The sequence below is a fragment of the Sprattus sprattus genome (genome assembly GCF_963457725.1).
Source record: "Sprattus sprattus genome assembly, chromosome: 8".
NCBI lineage: Eukaryota > Metazoa > Chordata > Actinopteri > Clupeiformes > Clupeidae > Sprattus > Sprattus sprattus.
In genome coordinates this window covers 15,447,920-15,465,896 of record NC_137927.1, presented here as the reverse complement: position 1 = coordinate 15,465,896, position 17,977 = coordinate 15,447,920, and the positions used below count along the sequence as shown (strand labels likewise).

Here is a 17,977-nt window from a genome sequence, read left to right as displayed (position 1 = left end):
GAAACCCATCTATTTGGATTTATTTGAACACACAGATTCTACAGCTTGGTTGGATTTGGGCACAACAAAGCTACATGAGACTAACAGCATTGAATTCACAATAAAACTTTCAAGCAGCCAAGTCTAATTCTATTAAATAACACTTTTTTGTCGAATGGTGTGTACCTTCCCTTTGCCCTTTCATTGGCTTATACTGAAAACGCTTTGTGCCCACAGTGAGAATATTCCTTTATGTTGGTACATAGAGAACCTGCAGCAGTGACATCATTTTTTGCAGGTAACAGATTTAGGAAAAACATAAACCTAAACTTTGAAACCATGGGACAGCTGTGTTATTTGTGGCTAATTAGTGCGTTTTATAGCATTCTGTGCAGCCTCCTATTTTCTCTGTACAAATGCTATTCACTGCACAAACATAACTCATTACATCCAATAAAAATGGACATATTTATAATTATCTTTCATCCCATTCATTCCGTTCAAGTTACTTTACTGTAGGAACCTCGTCTACACATATAAGCAGGATATCCCAAGCCTCACATTTGTCCTTTCAAGTCACAAATTCACTGCAAAGAATCTTAGCTCAAATCAGTTCACTGCAATCGGAGTATGGCTGACACATCAAATAAGCAACCACCTGTGGTGTGTCTCTCGCACCTTGAGGCCAGTCCTGGTACTGCGTGAGCCCTCAGCCTGAGATCACACAGGGCCCAGGTTGAAGTCCTCATCGTCCTTCCTGGGTGGCGGTTGGGGCCTGGGAGGCTCGTCCTCCCCGATATCCTGCTTGTCCTTCTCAGCCTCGATCCAGGTCTGCGGGGTGATCATCTTCTTGGGCCCAAATGGAGGGGAGCCAAGCAAAGCCTCAATGTCTTCATAGTTCACCACCTCGCGCTCGAGCAACGTGTTGGCCAGCTGATGAGGTTGGGGGAAATAGATGGATGATAGATGAAGACAGAAAGAGAGACAAGTTAACAGAGAGAAAAGTAAATGACAAACATTAAAAAAAATATGGCATACACTCACCGGCCACTTCATTAGGTATACCTGTTCAACTGCTCATCTTCGCAACAATTTGCCACTTTTTGAGATATGGTTTTACCAGGCAATTAGTTTTGGTATCATCTTCAAATTCATTTTGATGGCATATGGTGTGGGGGATCATTTCTTGGCAAACTTTGGGCCCCTTTTGAGCATCATTTATATGCCACAGCCCATCTGAGTATTGCTGCTGACCATGGCTACTTTCAGCAGCATAACACGGCATGTCACAAAGCTCATATCATCAGTTCACTTCAATCAAAATCCACTGTCACCAGATCTGAATCCAATAGAACATAGTTGGGATGTGGTGCATCATGAAGATGCCCACAAATCAGCAGTAACTCCAATCCAAATATGGACTCATATCTAAATCTATCTACTCAAGCAAGCACCAAGGTGACGGGGCAAGGTCTCTGAGGAATGTGTCCAGCACCTTGTTGAATATGCCACAAAGAATTAAGGCATTTCTGAGGTCAAGGGGGTCCTATCCTAGGAAGGTATACCTAATAAAGTGGCCAGTGACTGTATAATCTCTTTGATAACCTGAACCCTTTATATTTATAAATGTGACATTATATGTATATTGTACAACTTGTACAAATATGTACATTATTTAGAACATTATTTTCCTCAGAAGAGTAGTTTATACTGTGTTTTCTATGATGCATCGTGCCATTACACAGTGCTAAAAGAAGAATGATAGCAGATGCTCACCAATATCAGTTTATCCCTGTTGTCCAGAAGCAGCTTCTCTGTGTGTCTGTAGGCACGGGCCACCAGCATTTTAGCCTCCTGATAAACCAAAAACATTATGACATACAAGGATGAATAACTTTACTATGTATCCTACTATTCAATTTTAATCAGTATTCAGTGAACAGTACGTATAGATTTTTCAGGTTTTCGCAAGTTGTTAAAGGTTGAGATAGCCGTCACGGTTAGAGCTAGATGGAAACTCATGGAGGACTCAGGATGTAGAAGATGTTGGAAAGAGGAGGTTTTTTTTTTCCTTTTTATACAAACAAGCACTTTAGTAGTCAACTACATATGAAAAAGGACCATATTAGCTGGTGAGTGAGAGCTCCTAAGACTAACGTCTTAATAAGCACTGCAGGCAACTCTCTCGAACAAAGGAAAAGGCGAGTTAAAGTAGCCTAGACACAAACCTCCTCCAATTGGCTCAAACCAATATAAACAGCAGGTGTGTCATCGGCACAGGCACCAACACCTGTGGCTCACAGCAGCCATACATTAACAATCAATCGGCTCATAACAGCCAGCAACAATGTTCCCTAACAGCTGGGCAAGGCAGTCTACTCTACACCATGGTAGTTATAAGGCTACAGTGATGGCATAGCTGGCACATAATACAGTACATCAGCCAAATACTCAAAAATACTTCGGGTCAACCCGGTAGTTTTAAAACCTGCACTTAGTCGCGCAATAATCGCTTCACTAACTAACAAACAGACGCACGCAAGACAAAAAAACAAGAGTAAGACAAACGCTATGCAATATGATAATATGAGGTATGATTTTTAACCTAAATAAACGGAACATTTATATGACACGACATTGAATGTGTGTGGTTATTTAAACAGAATGCCGTGGTTGACGGAACATATAAACTGTACATGTACACGCACATCGAGCTTGCCAAACATACACAAAAATACCTGCACCCAGGCAAGTAAAGGCAGTGGCGGGTCACACAAGTGTTTACATCCGAATGAGTTAGCTGTTGCTAATGGAGATGAAACATCACTCACGTGATCCATCTGCTCCTGGAGGGCCTGGCTGAATGGTCTGCGCCCAACGGCTCCCTGCTCCTCTGTGTCCGGGAAGGACACCTGACCCACGCTAGCTGACATGCCGTACTGCTTCACCATGGAGTAGGCCACCCGCGTCACCTTCCTCAGGTCATCCTGAGCACCTAACACAGGACACACAGCTGTGAATAATGTGTCGTTTGTGTGTGCGCACGGTGGAATTCATCAAGTGCTTTGCCATCTAAATGTGTGTACCCCTTAAGGTTGTTGGCAGAAATCATGCCTTAAACTTCTCTAATGTGTTAATGAAAGACAAAAGAGTGAGTTTGTGTTATTGAGTGAATGGCATTAAGGCATGTTCATTTCCGTGGGATCGCATGTGAGCTCTACCTGTGGTGACTTTGTTGAATGTGATGGCCTCAGATGTCCTCCCACCCAATGCCATGCACATCCTCTCAAACAACTGCTCTTTGGTGAAGAGATACTGGTCCCTGGGGAGGATCTGTGCAAAGCCCAATGCAGCATTGGTCCGGGGGGCAATAGACACCTGAAACACATGGCATACAAAAAAGACTTTTAAGAATCGAATACATTGTCATAGTGAATGCAATGTACACTGAAGCACCCATTACATATTCGCCCTATCTAAAATTTCCCTCTGGATTAATAAAGTATCCAAGTATCCATCTATCTATCTACAAGTATCTATCTATCTTTTCCAATTTCGAGCTTGAACCTTTTTTATCCGTAGAGAAAGTAGTTTGTTTTGGTCACCTTCATGACTGCCTCAGTGTGCTCCAGAAGCCAACCCACTAAAGCGTGACCAGACTCGTGGAACGCCACGATTCTCTGCTCCTCTTTGGATAGGATCTTACTTTTCTTTACACTTCCTGAACAAACACAGAAGAAACAGAGGAAACTCTGCATGTCAGACAATGTTAATAATAATAATAATAATAATAATAATAATAATAATAATAATAATAATAATAATAATTAATTTTATGTCAGAACAGTGCAATGGAGAGATGAAAAGATGAAATAGGGAGCACCATTATCATAAAACAATACCAGATATAGGAGTTTACAACACTGTAAAATTCCCCCTTTATTACAACCCATTCAGTTGTGTGTATTATGAAACCAATGCCAAAGCTGTAATGCTGTCTTGTACCTGCAATGACCCTCTCCACTGCATACTCAAAGTTGAATGTATCAATAGACTTGTATCCTTCTCTGGCAGCATGGAGGGCAGCCTCATTACAGATGTTGGCAATGTCAGCACCTGGGACACAAACACAAATCAAATCTATTTTTTTAAGGTGCTCAGTAGAATTATATAGGCATGAATTAGACAAATAAACAAATAGACAAGCTCCTTGAGACAATTTTTACAATAACAATACAATAAATACAATTGAATTGAAATACTATGTCACTTAGGACTTGCTAAAATAATGATATTCTGCATAATAAATATTAAAATGAAACAATGACAATATGATGCAATCAGGATGGATTAGGACACATTTGAATCTGAGGGATAAGGCCTCTAACCCACCACTGAAACCTGGGGTGAGCTCAGCTAGACGGAGGGAGTAGAAGTTTGCTGGCTGGGTGAGCTTCAGGATCTTCAAGTGCTGCTCATAAATCTCCTTCCTTTCCTGAAGAACAGGTACCAAACACCAGGCAATGAATGTAAACAAACACCATTACTGTTATACACGTACCTATGAAGTAGGTAGAAAAAACTGTATTGAACATGCATGTACCTGTAGGGTTGGGAGGTCAATGAAAATATGTCTGTCTAATCTCCCTGGTCTCATCAGTGCATTGTCCAAAATGTCTGCCCGGTTTGTGGAGGCCAACACAATCACATGATCTGTGGTTCCCATTCCTATAAGAAAGATGATATTTGTTGATTGTGAGAATTTAGTGATTCATCACGGTCTCCCTTCATTCCTATCTCTCAGTCTTACCATCCATCTCAACCAGTAACTGATTGAGAGTTTGCTCTTCCTCAGTGTTGGAGAAGCCAGACATGTTGGTGGAGCGCTTTTTCCCAACAGCATCAATCTCATCGATGTAGACGATGCATGGGGCCCGGGCCCGTGCCTCTTTAAACAAACTCCTCACTCTGGCCGCGCCGAGACCTAATTACAAATACACGTGAACGTCCATCAAAACTCTCAGATGAAACACACTTGTAATACTCAGCATATGGCATCTACATTCACATTACTTCATCTTAACCAGCTGCCCAATACTTCACTTTATCAGCAGTGACTTACAGATAACAGGAAAACAATTACAATGGAACAATAAGTCAATGGGTTCTTATTTTTACTGAATAGGGCACAATTCATTTATAGTGAAAATACCACAGGAACCTTGTTTATATTCACATGTTCACCAATAACATTGATGACCATATAGGCTCTCTCCCGGTTTGGGATAACATGGCGCGATGACATTGGTTATGCGATATTCTATACTTGTAGGTGGCATATTAAATGCTACATACCAGAATTACATAATTCTGACCTGTTCACTGGGCAGTGCAAGTTATTCAATAAATCAGATATTAGTCAAATTTGAAATGCATAAAATGTACCAACTCACCTCCAATTACCTCAACAAACTCAGACCCTGCCATGGCAAGGAAAGGCACTTGAGCTTCAGTTGCCACAGCCTTGGCCAGTAGGGTCTTCCCACACCCTGGAGGCCCCAACAGTAGGGAACCCTTGGGGACCTTGGCCCCCAGCTGAAGGTATCTATCAGGGTTCTACAAAAAGAAAAAAATGCAGGCCACTGTCAGGGACATATTGTCAAAGTCTTAATCCTCAAACACTCTGACTTCACACCTGCCCTCACCTTTAGATAGTCAACAAACTCTTTCACTTCCACCTTTGCTTCATGCAACCCTGCAACATCCTTGAAGCTGACACCCTTTCCAGATTTCCCATCTACAATAGTGAACTTAGCCATTTTCAGCTGATTCTGTTGAGAGAGGGATTGGCGCATTAATAAGGAGAATACGGCTGTGTCATGACCTGCTTGAATCTAGAAAAAACTCACAAAAGCACTAAAGCCTCCTTCTCTGCCTCCCATGCCTGCAAGCCGGAAGATGTACCAGAGAATGGCCACCCCAATAGCAGCCATGCCAAGGGCATACAGTGCACTAAAACAAAACACACAGAGGTGAAAGATGGTTAGGCATGTCACAGAGATTAATTTCAATTCACTTTTCTAAGATCCATTTCTTATCACCCTGTACTTACTGTCCCTTGGTTAAATCAAACAAAGTACTTAATTTTAATGGCATTTGATACGCCATAACCACCGGTAAATCTCATTCAACCTTTCACATGAGAGGTCAATCCATACAGTGTAGTATTGCATATTTTGACACAATATTACATTGAAACAGTTGTGCCAAGTATCTTGTTAATTATGTATTTAATATTATCATTTTAGTACATTCGTCCTGATGACATTGCTTCTGAGGTTCACAAGACCTTGGGCCTCATTCTCGACAGCAGTTGGGAAGACTTTCCGAAGGATTTCAGAAGGAACTCCACTTCGGAAACATTTATGAAAACATTTGCATTCTCGTTATTTTTTTCTTCTGTGCTTTCTTCTGAACTTCAGACAACTTTCAGAACTCGAAATAGCAGTCGTAACTCTACCAGAATCTTCTCAAATGGGATTCCACGGGCCATCTTGTGGTTATTTGAGGAATCGCGTTGAGGAATGACATTTGAAAAGCAGTAAAAGGGTTAACGGGCGAATTTGTGAGAACCCGTTGGAGATTGCGTTCACGTCAACTCTACAGACATCCTCGGATTAAAATAATTATGATAATAATAAATACGAGAATATTTGTATCATTAACAATTACGTTTCACATTTATAGTCATAATTATACGAGGTAGTGTTTATTGTTACACTAGGTCTATATGGCTTGTAGCTTGACTGTTCTCTCCCTTGTAAGTCACTTTGGACAAAGGCCGCGTCTGCTAAGAGACTGATTGTGAATGACATGAACACTGCAAATGTAAGTGAATAAATAAATAAACACTAAGGTCAATCTCTAAGAACTAAGGAATGAATTTATTGCAATTTATACTACTACTGGTGGCCAGTCTTCACCCCTATGGTGGCCATTTCGAACTACAGGACGGACTACAATTTATACTCGTACTTGGGACCGGTCTTCACACCTATGGTGCCTATTTTTCGATAAAAAAACAAAAAAAGTGACTACTTAAATGTGTTTTACGGACTTCGGACGTTCAACGTTATACAATATCTCCACCTTATTAATGAACACCTGCTACAAGGTGGATTCGGGAGATTGCGACAGCACACGTTTCTAAAATTGCGTCTCCTAATAAGGAGCTGGTAGGGCGTGTATGTATGCAAATCCACTTTCACGAGAACGCGCATCAATCTAAGAAGCTAATCGGAAGGAACCCAGCTGAGAAGACTTCGGCTGCTTATGAACACATTTTCAAGTGTGCGGGAATGCAGCGGAAGCGTTTCTCTTACGTTGTTTTTGCGAAGTCGTGTAAGAAACATTTCTGAAGAATTACAGAAAAAGGTCGAGAATGAGGCCCCTTGTTCTTTTCTTGCGTCACAGTGGAAAGGAAGTCATAAGCAAATTACTTTGTCATAGACGAATTTACCTCAAACTAATTTAGACTCCTGGTATGCAAAACATAATATATGGGAGAAATAAATTGCAGAATTGATTTGCAATTGCAAAAAAACCAACTCAATAATAATGCATCGTGGTCCAAATATCGTGACAGCATCGTCGCCAGTTATCAGAATAAATCACTCACTTTCCAAAGAAGCCAGTGCGTCTGTAAGAAACTGGTATTCTGTCTTTGGCCTCAATGTTGAGCTCTTCCTCTGCTGCTCGCAGCTTCTCTTCAAACTTGTCAATGTTGGCCACCTGCATGCGGTACATGAGGGCCAACCTCTGCAAACAGAAGCAACAGCATCAGTACTCAAATACTGTAAATAAATCTAACAAGGACTGAAAAGCAGCTCGATCAAATGCCGTAAACGCCTAACATACAGGTCTTCCGAAGATGACTGCTCCTGGGTGGAGGTAGATCTCTACGATGTCACTCTCAGGAACAACCTGTACACGTGAGACCTCTCCCTTTGCCAACATCTCGTTCACAAAGTCATTCCAGGAGATGTTCCCCCCACTGGTGTTGATGGAATTGAGAACACTCATGATGAGAGCAATGATGAAAAGGGTACGCAGGCGCTCGCGATACATTTGGTCCTCTTGCTCACGACGTTTCTTCTCCTCTAAAGATGAGATGAGTCAACAACAATCACAGGTGAACCAGAACACTCATATACACATGTGTATATACATTGCTGTGGAATTGAGTGGACTTCTGTCCAAAGACCTAATACAAGCTAAATAAATGTTACCTTCATCTTCCTCCGGAGTCTTGCCCTTGCCCCCATCTTTCTTGTCTTGGCGTGATTGAGAGGTGCTAAAGTAATTGAGGCCCCCTGCCAACAGATGTGTGATACACTGAGTACCGTGTTATGCCATTAGAGAGGATGTCTGAAGTTATAGCCTAAAGAAGGACTCACCTAATATCTTCCATAATCCCACTGGATTGAGTATCTGATGATTTCCAAGTGATGTCCTGGTGAGTCCTAGTATTCTTGGATAAAAGGGTCTGTTGAGCTACAGAACGAGTAAATTGTTATTAGACTGTCAGTACAGTGACATTACCATTTATAAGGAGAGCTTGAACACTTTCACGAACATTGTGTATCTTACAGTAGGCACGTATTCGACCTCCAATATTATTGGAAGTCAAAAGATAAATTATTGGGTTAAAGACCAAACAGAAGGCAAAAGTGTTGACTATGTGCACATTCACAACAAAGCAAATTCAACAAACTTCTTACCTCGGTATAAAGTGATTTAAACTCACGATTCGTTTGTGGAGGTAGTGTCACACGTAACTTAGGTTTTAAAAGCTGTTTGCAACTAGAACACGATTCCAGTCTTCGCTGAATGACTCTATTGGAGAAACTGTCAACATTGCCTGAGATGCCGTTTCTGTTACGAGACATCAATGTCCAAACTTGACTTACTTTTAAATGCTTACATGACTTGCTATTCCGTTGCAAAAGTAACGCTGCCATTGTAAGTCAACAGCTAATGTTACCTATAGCTAGATCGCTGAAACGGCTGTTGAGCGCATTAGCTACCCGATGACAGCATGCAGAACGAACCACTTAAAATGTCATTCTTGGGATATTATTTGTTGACAGTTTAGCTGTACTAATATAATTAGCCTTGCTATAAACGCAGTTCACCATAGCTCCATTGTGTGCTAGCCGTACCGTCAGACAGTTAGCTAGTCATTACTAAACAACTGAAGATTTTTTTCAAGCCAAAAGATACAACTCTTGCTCACGTTGGCAGATCAACACAACTCGCGATTACTAGGATAACTGATAGCCAGCTAGTAAACAACTTTGCTACCTGCAGCAGGGAGACAGTGTGCGATCTCTACAAAAATGGAATATCTTGTTATGTCACCAACCCATGACGTCATCACCGTTGCGCCAAGAAACAGTAACCCCGCGCGGAATATTGACGCAATATTCGAATAAATATAAGGGAAAAAAATGAAGAATGTTGAATAGTAAAGAACAAGGATGACAACATGCAATCAATGAGTTGTCTATTACATTTTTTTGATGTATTGTCAGGTTTGAAGCAGATTACTCATAGGTTTGTAGCCAGGTAGGCTACAACCCGACAGACATACCCTCACCGTCTTTGAGAGCTTGGGGGTAAATGCTCTGACTTGTCCAGACCACAGGGATGGGGGTTATCTGGGTTTGGATTAGATTCGATTGCACAATATAGCTTCAGGCCGTTCTTTAGTGACACTCATTTCATTCTGCAGTAATACTCCAAAGTCTGCTATGGAGCCAAATCTGGACCAGCTACCATCACTTTACCATACCTTACCGTGTGACATATACACCTCAATGGCCTTTAAATGACAACTACAGTGATTGGGATTGGAGTTTTTCACTGTATTATGCTTTCGTGTCCCCAAGACAGAACAGAATCATCTCCTCCTCAGGGCTTGAATGACTGACAACGCCAAACAGTGTCCTGAACTGCCAGAGATGTTCATCCATTTGAAACTATTTTGTGTTCAGCAAAGAGGTCATATTAGTTGCAAACAAATGAAAGCATCACCAAGATGTCAGATGACAGGGGTTTAACGCAAAATGTGGTACCCGTGACTCACATGGAATAGCCGACCAAACTGCAGAGGAAAACTCAGTGCAAAATACTTTTGATCCTGATTAATACTGGCAGATATAATTTATAATTTGAAATACTAGCCACTGACCACATCATGCGTCATACAAGAACCACAATGTAGAGAATTCAATTAATTAGAAATGTAAGTGCAACATTGCCTGGTCTGCCTTTAAAGATACCAGCAGGTGGTGGTGTTGCCCAACTTCAGTATTCATGTGATGACGTTTCATGGCAAGGTTCAAACCACTAACATAGGCTATTTTATCATTTAAACTCCGGATTATGGTTGATTGTGATCCCTTGTGTATATGGTTCGTGAAGCTCTAAGCAGTGCATTTGTTAAATCGCTTGGGTAGTGTGTAAATCAATTTATATATTTTCGAATATAAGACAAACCTTAATAGTAATTGCATAAGGTTGTTACAGTAGTGTGCTGTCTCCTCTTAAATTACACAAATTTAAATAATATCTGAGATAGGCTGCTTACACAAAAAGAGAATCGGCAGCAGAATACTGGACATTCTGTAGAAGAGGTAGCAATATATATTAACTGACAAGCAAAATAAAAACAATTTGTGATGTCACGCAGACGAACAACTATGTTGACCAATGCAAACTGTAAAAGCACGGTGTTCTGACTCTCACCCAATCACATTTTGTCTTTCATAAACGAAGCAACCATAACGCTGTAACGTTACCGCAAGTTACACTTGCCAGCTGCTGAAAACATAATTTATTGTCAACGCATTGTTTTATGTTAACGTTACCCCATACACTGCATTTTTGCTCAAAACCTTTTTTATAAATATGGATACTATTATCCTTACCTATGAACTTGTGAAAACACGATTCACAATGGCGTCAGTTGATGTACCCGCCCTTATTCAGCAGCCAATCGAATTTTGCGTCTCAATTTGTGCTTTCCATTTTCGTCAGCATTGAAGCTAAAGTCAAAGGCCGCTTGGAAACGGTTTGCAAGGAGTTGGTCAGTGAGGATTAAGCCGAAACTCGGTTATACATTTCTTTAAAAGCAAAACAGCAAGCCTTACATTAAAGTTTTGCAACAGTTTGTTTGTGGTGCTTCTTAAGTAGCGATGGAGGGGAAATAATCGCTTTAATAATACATCTGTTGGAATCTTGGAAGATTTTTTCATCGCTTGGGGTTTTCAGGATTAAGCTAGCCAGCTAGTCTCAAGGTGCTAGCTCGCTAGCTTTGCTTGGTGTGACTGTGGACTGAAATGGGTGCCGTTCTTGTCGGATGTCCCTGGACGGCAGCTTACTGAGAAGGCCCCAAATGGGAAAAACAAGCATCGGAGAGGAATGTGAAGTATAAACTTGTAGATGTAGTTCATTTTTGACCGAAGGTAAGACATCATTTTGTAGTTTCTCATTTGCCTGCTCCGTAACGAAATATACTCCTGCGTAGCAAATTATTGGATAGCTAGCCAGCTAGCTTGTTGGCTAATAATACGCCAGGCAGGGTTAGTTAGTTTTGTTTATTCTAATGCTAACTCGGTAGCAAACCTTATAGTGCTACCAGTCTTTGAAGAGTTTGGATACATCATTGGTTAATTCTGTTTTACTATGGAAAACAACTGACGTTAATAAGAGGGTGAAGTAAAAAAGCTGTGCTGTTGTGTGAATAGAATGGTTAGAGTTGAATTCGTCCGTTAACGTGAAATCTTTCAGAACAATATTGTTGCTGTTATAAAGATGAAGGGAAACTTGCAGTTTGTTCTATCAAACCACCCAAGCAATATTGGTTTGTTTTTGCAAACTAGATTTTGCTAGTGTACGTGTATAGCCTTATCTTAGGGTGGTTAAGTTTATAGTTAATGCACACTTGATACAACGTTAATCAACTTAGATTTAAAAAGGGAAATAATCATCCTTGAAATAGCTTATCTAGATGGGGAACCTAGCAAGCAAGCAAACCTCAATTTGTTTGTGACTGGCCCTCATTGCTGACGGTCTGATTCACCTTTTAAAATAATTTGTTAAATATTTAAGTTCAAATTCAAGTCGTCGTTGACGAGATTAAATTCATTACACTTGGCTAACTTATCTGAATTTTCCACCAATCTTTCCAGATGAAGATATCTTTTGAACTAAGAATAGTCTAGTTTGCAGAATGATAATACCACATTTAATTTTATTTTAGTGAAGTATGCCTTTTTTCCAGGAAACCTGTACATAAGTCAACAGTACAATGAAATATACACAGGCATGTTTTTATCCTTTGAATTGGTTTTCAATACATGGATAGAAAAATGACTTGGTCGAAATAGTGACAAGATTGGTTTGTTTTGTAAGACTAACTTAAGCATGATCTAGGAATGGAAATGCATCGGGTTGTATTTTTTTGTCGTACACAGTGGCCCAACATGATTTTGCGTTGGCATCAACCAACTCAGTCAAGCCAAATGTTTGGAAAACGAACTGTTTCGTTAGCAACATATACTCACAGAACTAAACCTAGGTAGAGGCAGGTAGTCGCTAGCCTAAGCAGGATTTTGAAGAGGGCCTCTCGTACATTTCCACTATACCCCCGGTAATGTTCTTCGCTCTTGATATAAATGGAGATGCAAGTCTAAAGTCTTAGTTGAGATGAAAGGTGTTAGTGCTTACAAACATAGGTAACGTGAAAGAATGGTTGTCTGCTGCGGATTGTCTGTCTGGCATAGGGGCATAAACAAAATGTAAGGGCACTATCCATATTGTTGTTGCTCTCTGTGTGTTACAAAACTGTTCCATCATGTATGCAGGTCGTTAAACTCGGGGTTTCAACATGAACAGTCTGTGCACTGAGTCTGTCAGAAAGATTAGTTAAATCCTATGTTGGCAGACTGATTCAATGATTCTCTGCTATTTTGAAATATAATTTCAGTCTTATACTGCTTAGATACCATTCTCATCCTGTGGGTCAAATAATGAGTTTAAAATGGATTGCTTGTGGTGTGTGCAATCAGATGACCTGTGCTCTAAAGGAAGGTATGTGTCTGTACTGTTGGTGCAGTAGCGGTTCTGGAGAAAAACACTGCAGCACGCCTGCCTGCTGTATTGCTTTGCAGATATTGCTAGAGCAGCTTAGTTCAAGTGTTTACCTTGAAATGTGGTGCAAATGCATCAATGCAATCAGAGGGAGGCGGCTGTTCTGTCTTTTGTTATATTTGTTTAATTTTTCATCACATTTCTTTTTCCTTTCATGGTTTTGATATCCTGCCACCTTCTCATGTTTTGCACACACCCAGTTGCAGAGGGTTTTTACTTTTAAGTTTTCGGGTGGCTTGCAACAGCTCTTTGTGCCATGGAGCTTGAGTTTTGCAAAAACACAGTCCCTGTAACCCCTGCCCTGTGTCTGGTTCTCATCATCCCTAAGATGGACCTTTTCTCTGTCCCTTCCGTTGCAAAAGGGAGGCAGGAAATGGCGTTAGTGTGGAGGTCAAGGGGTCATCTGCTCTGTTATTGGGATCTGGAGGTTCTCAGTGCTTTCCTGTTCTGAACTGCCCATACGTACATCTTGCCTCTGTGAGTGGAGTGGTGTCTGGCCAGGTCAGTGCATGCCCTAATCGCCTGTGGCATAGCTGGATTAGGGGTTTCCCCCCCCCTGATTGCACTACCAGCCCCAGAGTGCCTTTGGCCTTGAATGGCCTGGACTTAGACCCTAATTGGATAGTGGAAGCTGTGTAATAAAGATCAATGCGACATACTGTTCCAACAGGTGTGAGGAATGCACATTTTGTAGGATAATCTCCTTAGGTTTGTGAATGTGGTAATGTCATTTTAAGTCTTGAGAAAAAAAATCAGCAAAGGTTGTGTGATGTGCCAGAACTTTCCAAGGTAAACATGTCACACTCCCAAACTATAAATGTTTTTTCCTTTTGTTTATTATCTACCATCTTGTGGAACCACGAATGACATCGCCAGTGTTGGCATAGTGACAGTCTTTTGTCTCAGAACGCTTTGTCAGCTCTTTTATCGCTTAGATTAGTTTGCAAACCCTCAACTGAGAAGGCTCAGTGGGAAGTGGTTGAAAGAGGAGAAAAAGGAAATGCTTTTATTTTTCATTCGGGCTCTGACGATAACCCTTCTCTTGTATTTTTGCAAGAGGAGTTTTACTACTGGTGTTAAGCACTGACCCGTGCACTGAAAATATGATTTGGACCAAAGGTCACCAGCAGCATTATGTACTCAGAAAAAATGAACCTAGTGTAAAGTTTCAAGAACCCTGCGAACAAAGTGAAAATGTGCCATATAGCGGCACGCGTGCACCAGCTTTCTTGTGAGACCTTGTGAAACAACTTGCATAGTCTACCCGTGCCACATAAGCAGGAAATATTTTATTATTTAAACGACTAGCATTCCTGCAGGTCCTCTAAGAATGTCTGACTATTCAAATCCTCTTCCAGTTTTTGAGCCTCGCAGGAGCTGCAGTAGCCTGTCAGTGCATGCAGATCTGTACAACAACAGTGCTCATGACATTTGAAGTCTTCTACCTTTTGCGGTGGACCTGCTGTAGCACCTCGAACTAGGCTTTTTCTTCCCTCTCTGACGGGCTTGGGTGTGTGGTCGCTTGTTTACTCCTTTCTTCTTTTTCTTTAAAAAAAAAAAAAGACCACACGGGGGATGTATGGGCAGGTTGAGGCCTGATGTTTTTGTCAAAGGGTGAGAAACATGGCCACATCTCTTCAGTCATGCGTACACACCAGCTAGAGGGGCTTTTTTGTGCCTCCAGAAACGTTAGGCAAGAGTGTTGGTTGTGCCCTGATTGGCCTGGGGAACATGGGGCAGTGGAGGACGGCACCACCTCGCTTATTTTCACATGCAAAACCCGTTCAGAGCTAGCTTAGCTTGGCCCTGAGGATAAGATAAGTCCCCGGGCTCAGTAGCTGCTGCTGGTGCAATAGCAGTGTTGTGAGGACTGAAGTAACCTGTGTGTGACTTAGTGGCTGTAATTAGAAAGACATGGCAGAGGGGGGTGGGGGTGTCAGCTGAAGTAGTAGTGCAGCCTGTGCGTCAGTGAGGCTCACTAGCTGTTGAGCTGCATTTGCCACGCTGCTGCTATCCTCCCTCGTCCACCTCCGCAGAGCTGAGGCTCGAGGGCTGACGAGCCTGTAAACAGGAACAGCCTCTCTGTGCCTTCTCTCTCTCGTTCCTTCTCTTTCTCTTCAACCAAGCTTATTTCCCTCTCCTGAGGAGTAAATCTTTTATAGCTGCTCACCTCACCCCACCCCCACCCAATCTCCTTACGCAGTCAAATGCCGTTTAAACCCCTTTTGAAATCCAGCCCATCCCCCCCCCCCCCCCCCATTCTGCTAGCCACATACTCCTACACCAAAGAGAGGACCAAATTATGTGCCGCTTGCTTTTGCCCTAATGGGTGTGTTTTGGTACGTTTCAGTTTTTCCAGAGTGTTTTTTGCTCTCTTCTCTATCACCCAGCAACCAGTAGGACTTGGTTCCAGTCGGGCTGATAAAATTATTTTATTATTATATTTTTTTCATTCCTGCCTTGAGCATCAAAGCAAAGAGAGGTTCACCCCTTTGCCTCTTCTGCAAATTTAACTGGATGCTGTTACTCCCTCGTCCCTTTTGATCTCTCCCCTCAGAGGTGCTCTTGAAGCAGAACGCCTTTTAAAGCCCTGCCCTTGTGCAAGAAACTAGAGCCAGTAATTCCTTGGACCTTACAAAGACCTTACTGAAGTCTGTAACAAGAAAGCCAGTGTCATTATATGATATGTGCACATATTTTCTGCCTTTGTTTTGTTTGTAGGTGGCCTACAGTTCCAAAGTTCCTTCATAGGAAGGCTGGTGTGCTCATATCTGCTATACAACCACAGAACAACAGTTGGCATTTTGATGGGACGGGAGAGAAGCTTAGTTTAAACTCTGTTCCTTTGGGGACAGGGGAACAAAAATGTTTGCAGTGAACTGTGTTGTCACGGACATGGCGTCCCTTTCTCCAGCCACTGCTGCTCGTTCTTTCACTCAATCACCCCCTCCTTTTATTTTTTGAAACTGCGTAGACAGGTGGCCACAGCTACGGCCAGAAGGACATCTGTGCTGTTTACTGCTCTGTCCGTGCCTCCTGCAGTCTGAACAGGAGTCAACAGGGCCTCTGCATTCATGCTCTCATTCTCCCTGCGCTTGAGAGAAGTCTCTCATGCCAGTCCTCACCGGGCTCTGCCATGTGTTCCATCCTCCTCCAATCCTCAAGACAGAGGCTCAGAAGTTATTTTCGATTTATGTAATGATACTGCTTTTGCTCTCTCTCTCTCTCTCTCTCTCTCTCTCTCTCTCTCGCTTGCTATCACATTCAGTCTTTGTCCACTCCTCCTCCTTCCTGGTTGTGATGACTGTGATGGGGGTGGTGGTGGTGGTGCTGCTGCTTTGGCTGAATCTCAATCACTGGGAGCCTTTAGCTGAGTGCTGCTGCTGTCCTTTTGATGGGGCAGCTGCAGCCTTTCACTCGGCCCCATTTCTATTGAAATGCACTGACAGGAAGGGGGGAGGGGTGGATGGGCTGGCCTGGGTGCTCTATGCGTGACTGAAAAGCATACCTAAAAGCAGGGGACCAAAAGAGAGGAGAGAATCACGCACACACACAGGCACAGAGGGGGCAGGGCCGGAGGACTGGCTGTATGATAGTGCTATACATATCTTACAAAAGCCTTTAAGCACCGTCCCTTTGACCAGCAGTACCAGCATTTGTTTCCAACTCCTCTGCCTCGGATTGGTTGCCTTCATGTTTATTTTGAATCTGTATGGAGAGATAGTGCAAGCTGAAATCTGTATGAGGAAGTGTTATAGTGTATGTGTTGTATTATGTTGCCAACGCACGGGTAGATAGAGATGGTAACTCAGTCAGTGTTTGTGCTCTTCACATGTAAGATAATGTTGGCTGTGGTTGTCAGTGACCATGCTGGACAAGCCCCAGTGTTGGATGTGACTTTACTGGTGTTGGGGCAGGTGTGCTTTAGTCCGGCCCATAAAACCTGGACTTCGTTTGCCATCTTAACCACTTTCCATACCCCTCCAGTGCCAGCATGTGGAGTGATTCTATTCTTGGCCGACGTAAGCAATCCCAGATCTTGCCAGAATTTTCCACTCTGAATGAGAGTAGCGATGGGGCATTAAAGCTGGAGGAAGCTTCAGAGACATTTGCCACCAGAGCCTATTTAAAGCCCCAGCGAGATTCTCCAGAGGCTTGGACCAGAGCTTGTCCTTCAGGTGCCCTACCTCCACAAACACCCCTGCCTACTTACTGCCACAAATCAGACCAAGACAGTTCATCTTGGCAAGTCTAGATTTATGTCAAGACTTATATATTTATCTATTTTCCTTAACCCAGCAGGTAGCTAGACAGCCACAGAATGTGCAGGTCTGGCGGAGCAGCGTAAACTGGTCAAACGGTAGTTTATTCCCTTTCCCAAATGGAATTTGTCCCATGCTGATCCAGTGGAGAGATAGCTTGCCATAGCTTAGATTTACTGCTGCGTTTTTTGAAGCTGGGAGGGTGCTCGCCGAAGCTGGGAGTGTGCTTTAGGAGAAAGCCAAAACATTACACGAAGGCTTCTCTGCCGGTTCAGTTGTGTCTTTTGAAATGCTACTTTAAAGGAATGGCAACGCAAACTGATGGGGGAAGGGTGCTGTGAAAGGTGCATTTGAAATAGGCAGATGCTGAGAGGAATCGGGTGATTGTGAAAAGTCGTTACTTAGGAGTTGGCAAAAGGGGAACGTGCAACCTTTTTCTCTTTCGCTTTTTCCCCTGTGTTCTATTTGGGTATGGGTCTCTTGTTTGTACTGTTGTAATAGCAGCCATCCATTCAGACCAG

At 42.3% G+C, this 17,977-nt stretch overlaps 2 protein-coding genes across 2 annotated transcripts in view; one reads left to right on the top strand and one right to left on the bottom strand.

Moving 5' to 3' along the window:
* Positions 1-2: 2 nt before the first annotated feature.
* spg7 (SPG7 matrix AAA peptidase subunit, paraplegin) lies at positions 3-9,385 on the bottom strand. Its single transcript, XM_080843490.1, has 17 exons — positions 8,760-9,385; positions 8,436-8,532; positions 8,268-8,351; positions 7,897-8,138; positions 7,658-7,797; positions 5,889-5,991; positions 5,685-5,810; positions 5,433-5,595; positions 4,790-4,963; positions 4,583-4,707; positions 4,372-4,474; positions 3,985-4,095; positions 3,585-3,700; positions 3,201-3,357; positions 2,811-2,974; positions 1,756-1,833; positions 3-912 (listed from the first exon to the last, which is right to left on the bottom strand). The coding sequence occupies exons 1-17, from the start codon at positions 8,997-8,999 to the stop codon at positions 700-702; spliced, it is 2,436 nt and encodes an 811-aa protein (XP_080699616.1). The 5' UTR covers positions 9,000-9,385; the 3' UTR covers positions 3-699.
* Positions 9,386-11,132: 1,747 nt separating this feature from the next.
* Positions 11,133-17,977, top strand: part of ankrd11 (ankyrin repeat domain 11) — a 112,548-nt gene continuing 105,703 nt past the window's right edge. Inside the window, exon 1 of the mRNA XM_080843886.1 lies at positions 11,133-11,507. The gene's annotated coding sequence lies outside the window, so the exon portion shown is untranslated. The remainder of the gene's footprint in view (positions 11,508-17,977) is intronic.

Bases quoted from the DNA above. Each gene is read 5' to 3' on its own strand.
- spg7 (XM_080843490.1), bottom strand. From the start codon at position 8,999: ATGGCAGCGTTACTTTTGCAACGGAATAGCAAGTCATGTAAGCATTTA. The intron at 5,596-5,684 runs GTGAGGGCAGGT...TTCTTTTTGTAG, and splicing joins AGTTTGTTGACTATCTAAAG to AACCCTGATAGATACCTTCA. The intron at 2,975-3,200 runs GTAGAGCTCACA...GTCCTGTGTTAG, and splicing joins ATTCAACAAAGTCACCACAG to GTGCTCAGGATGACCTGAGG.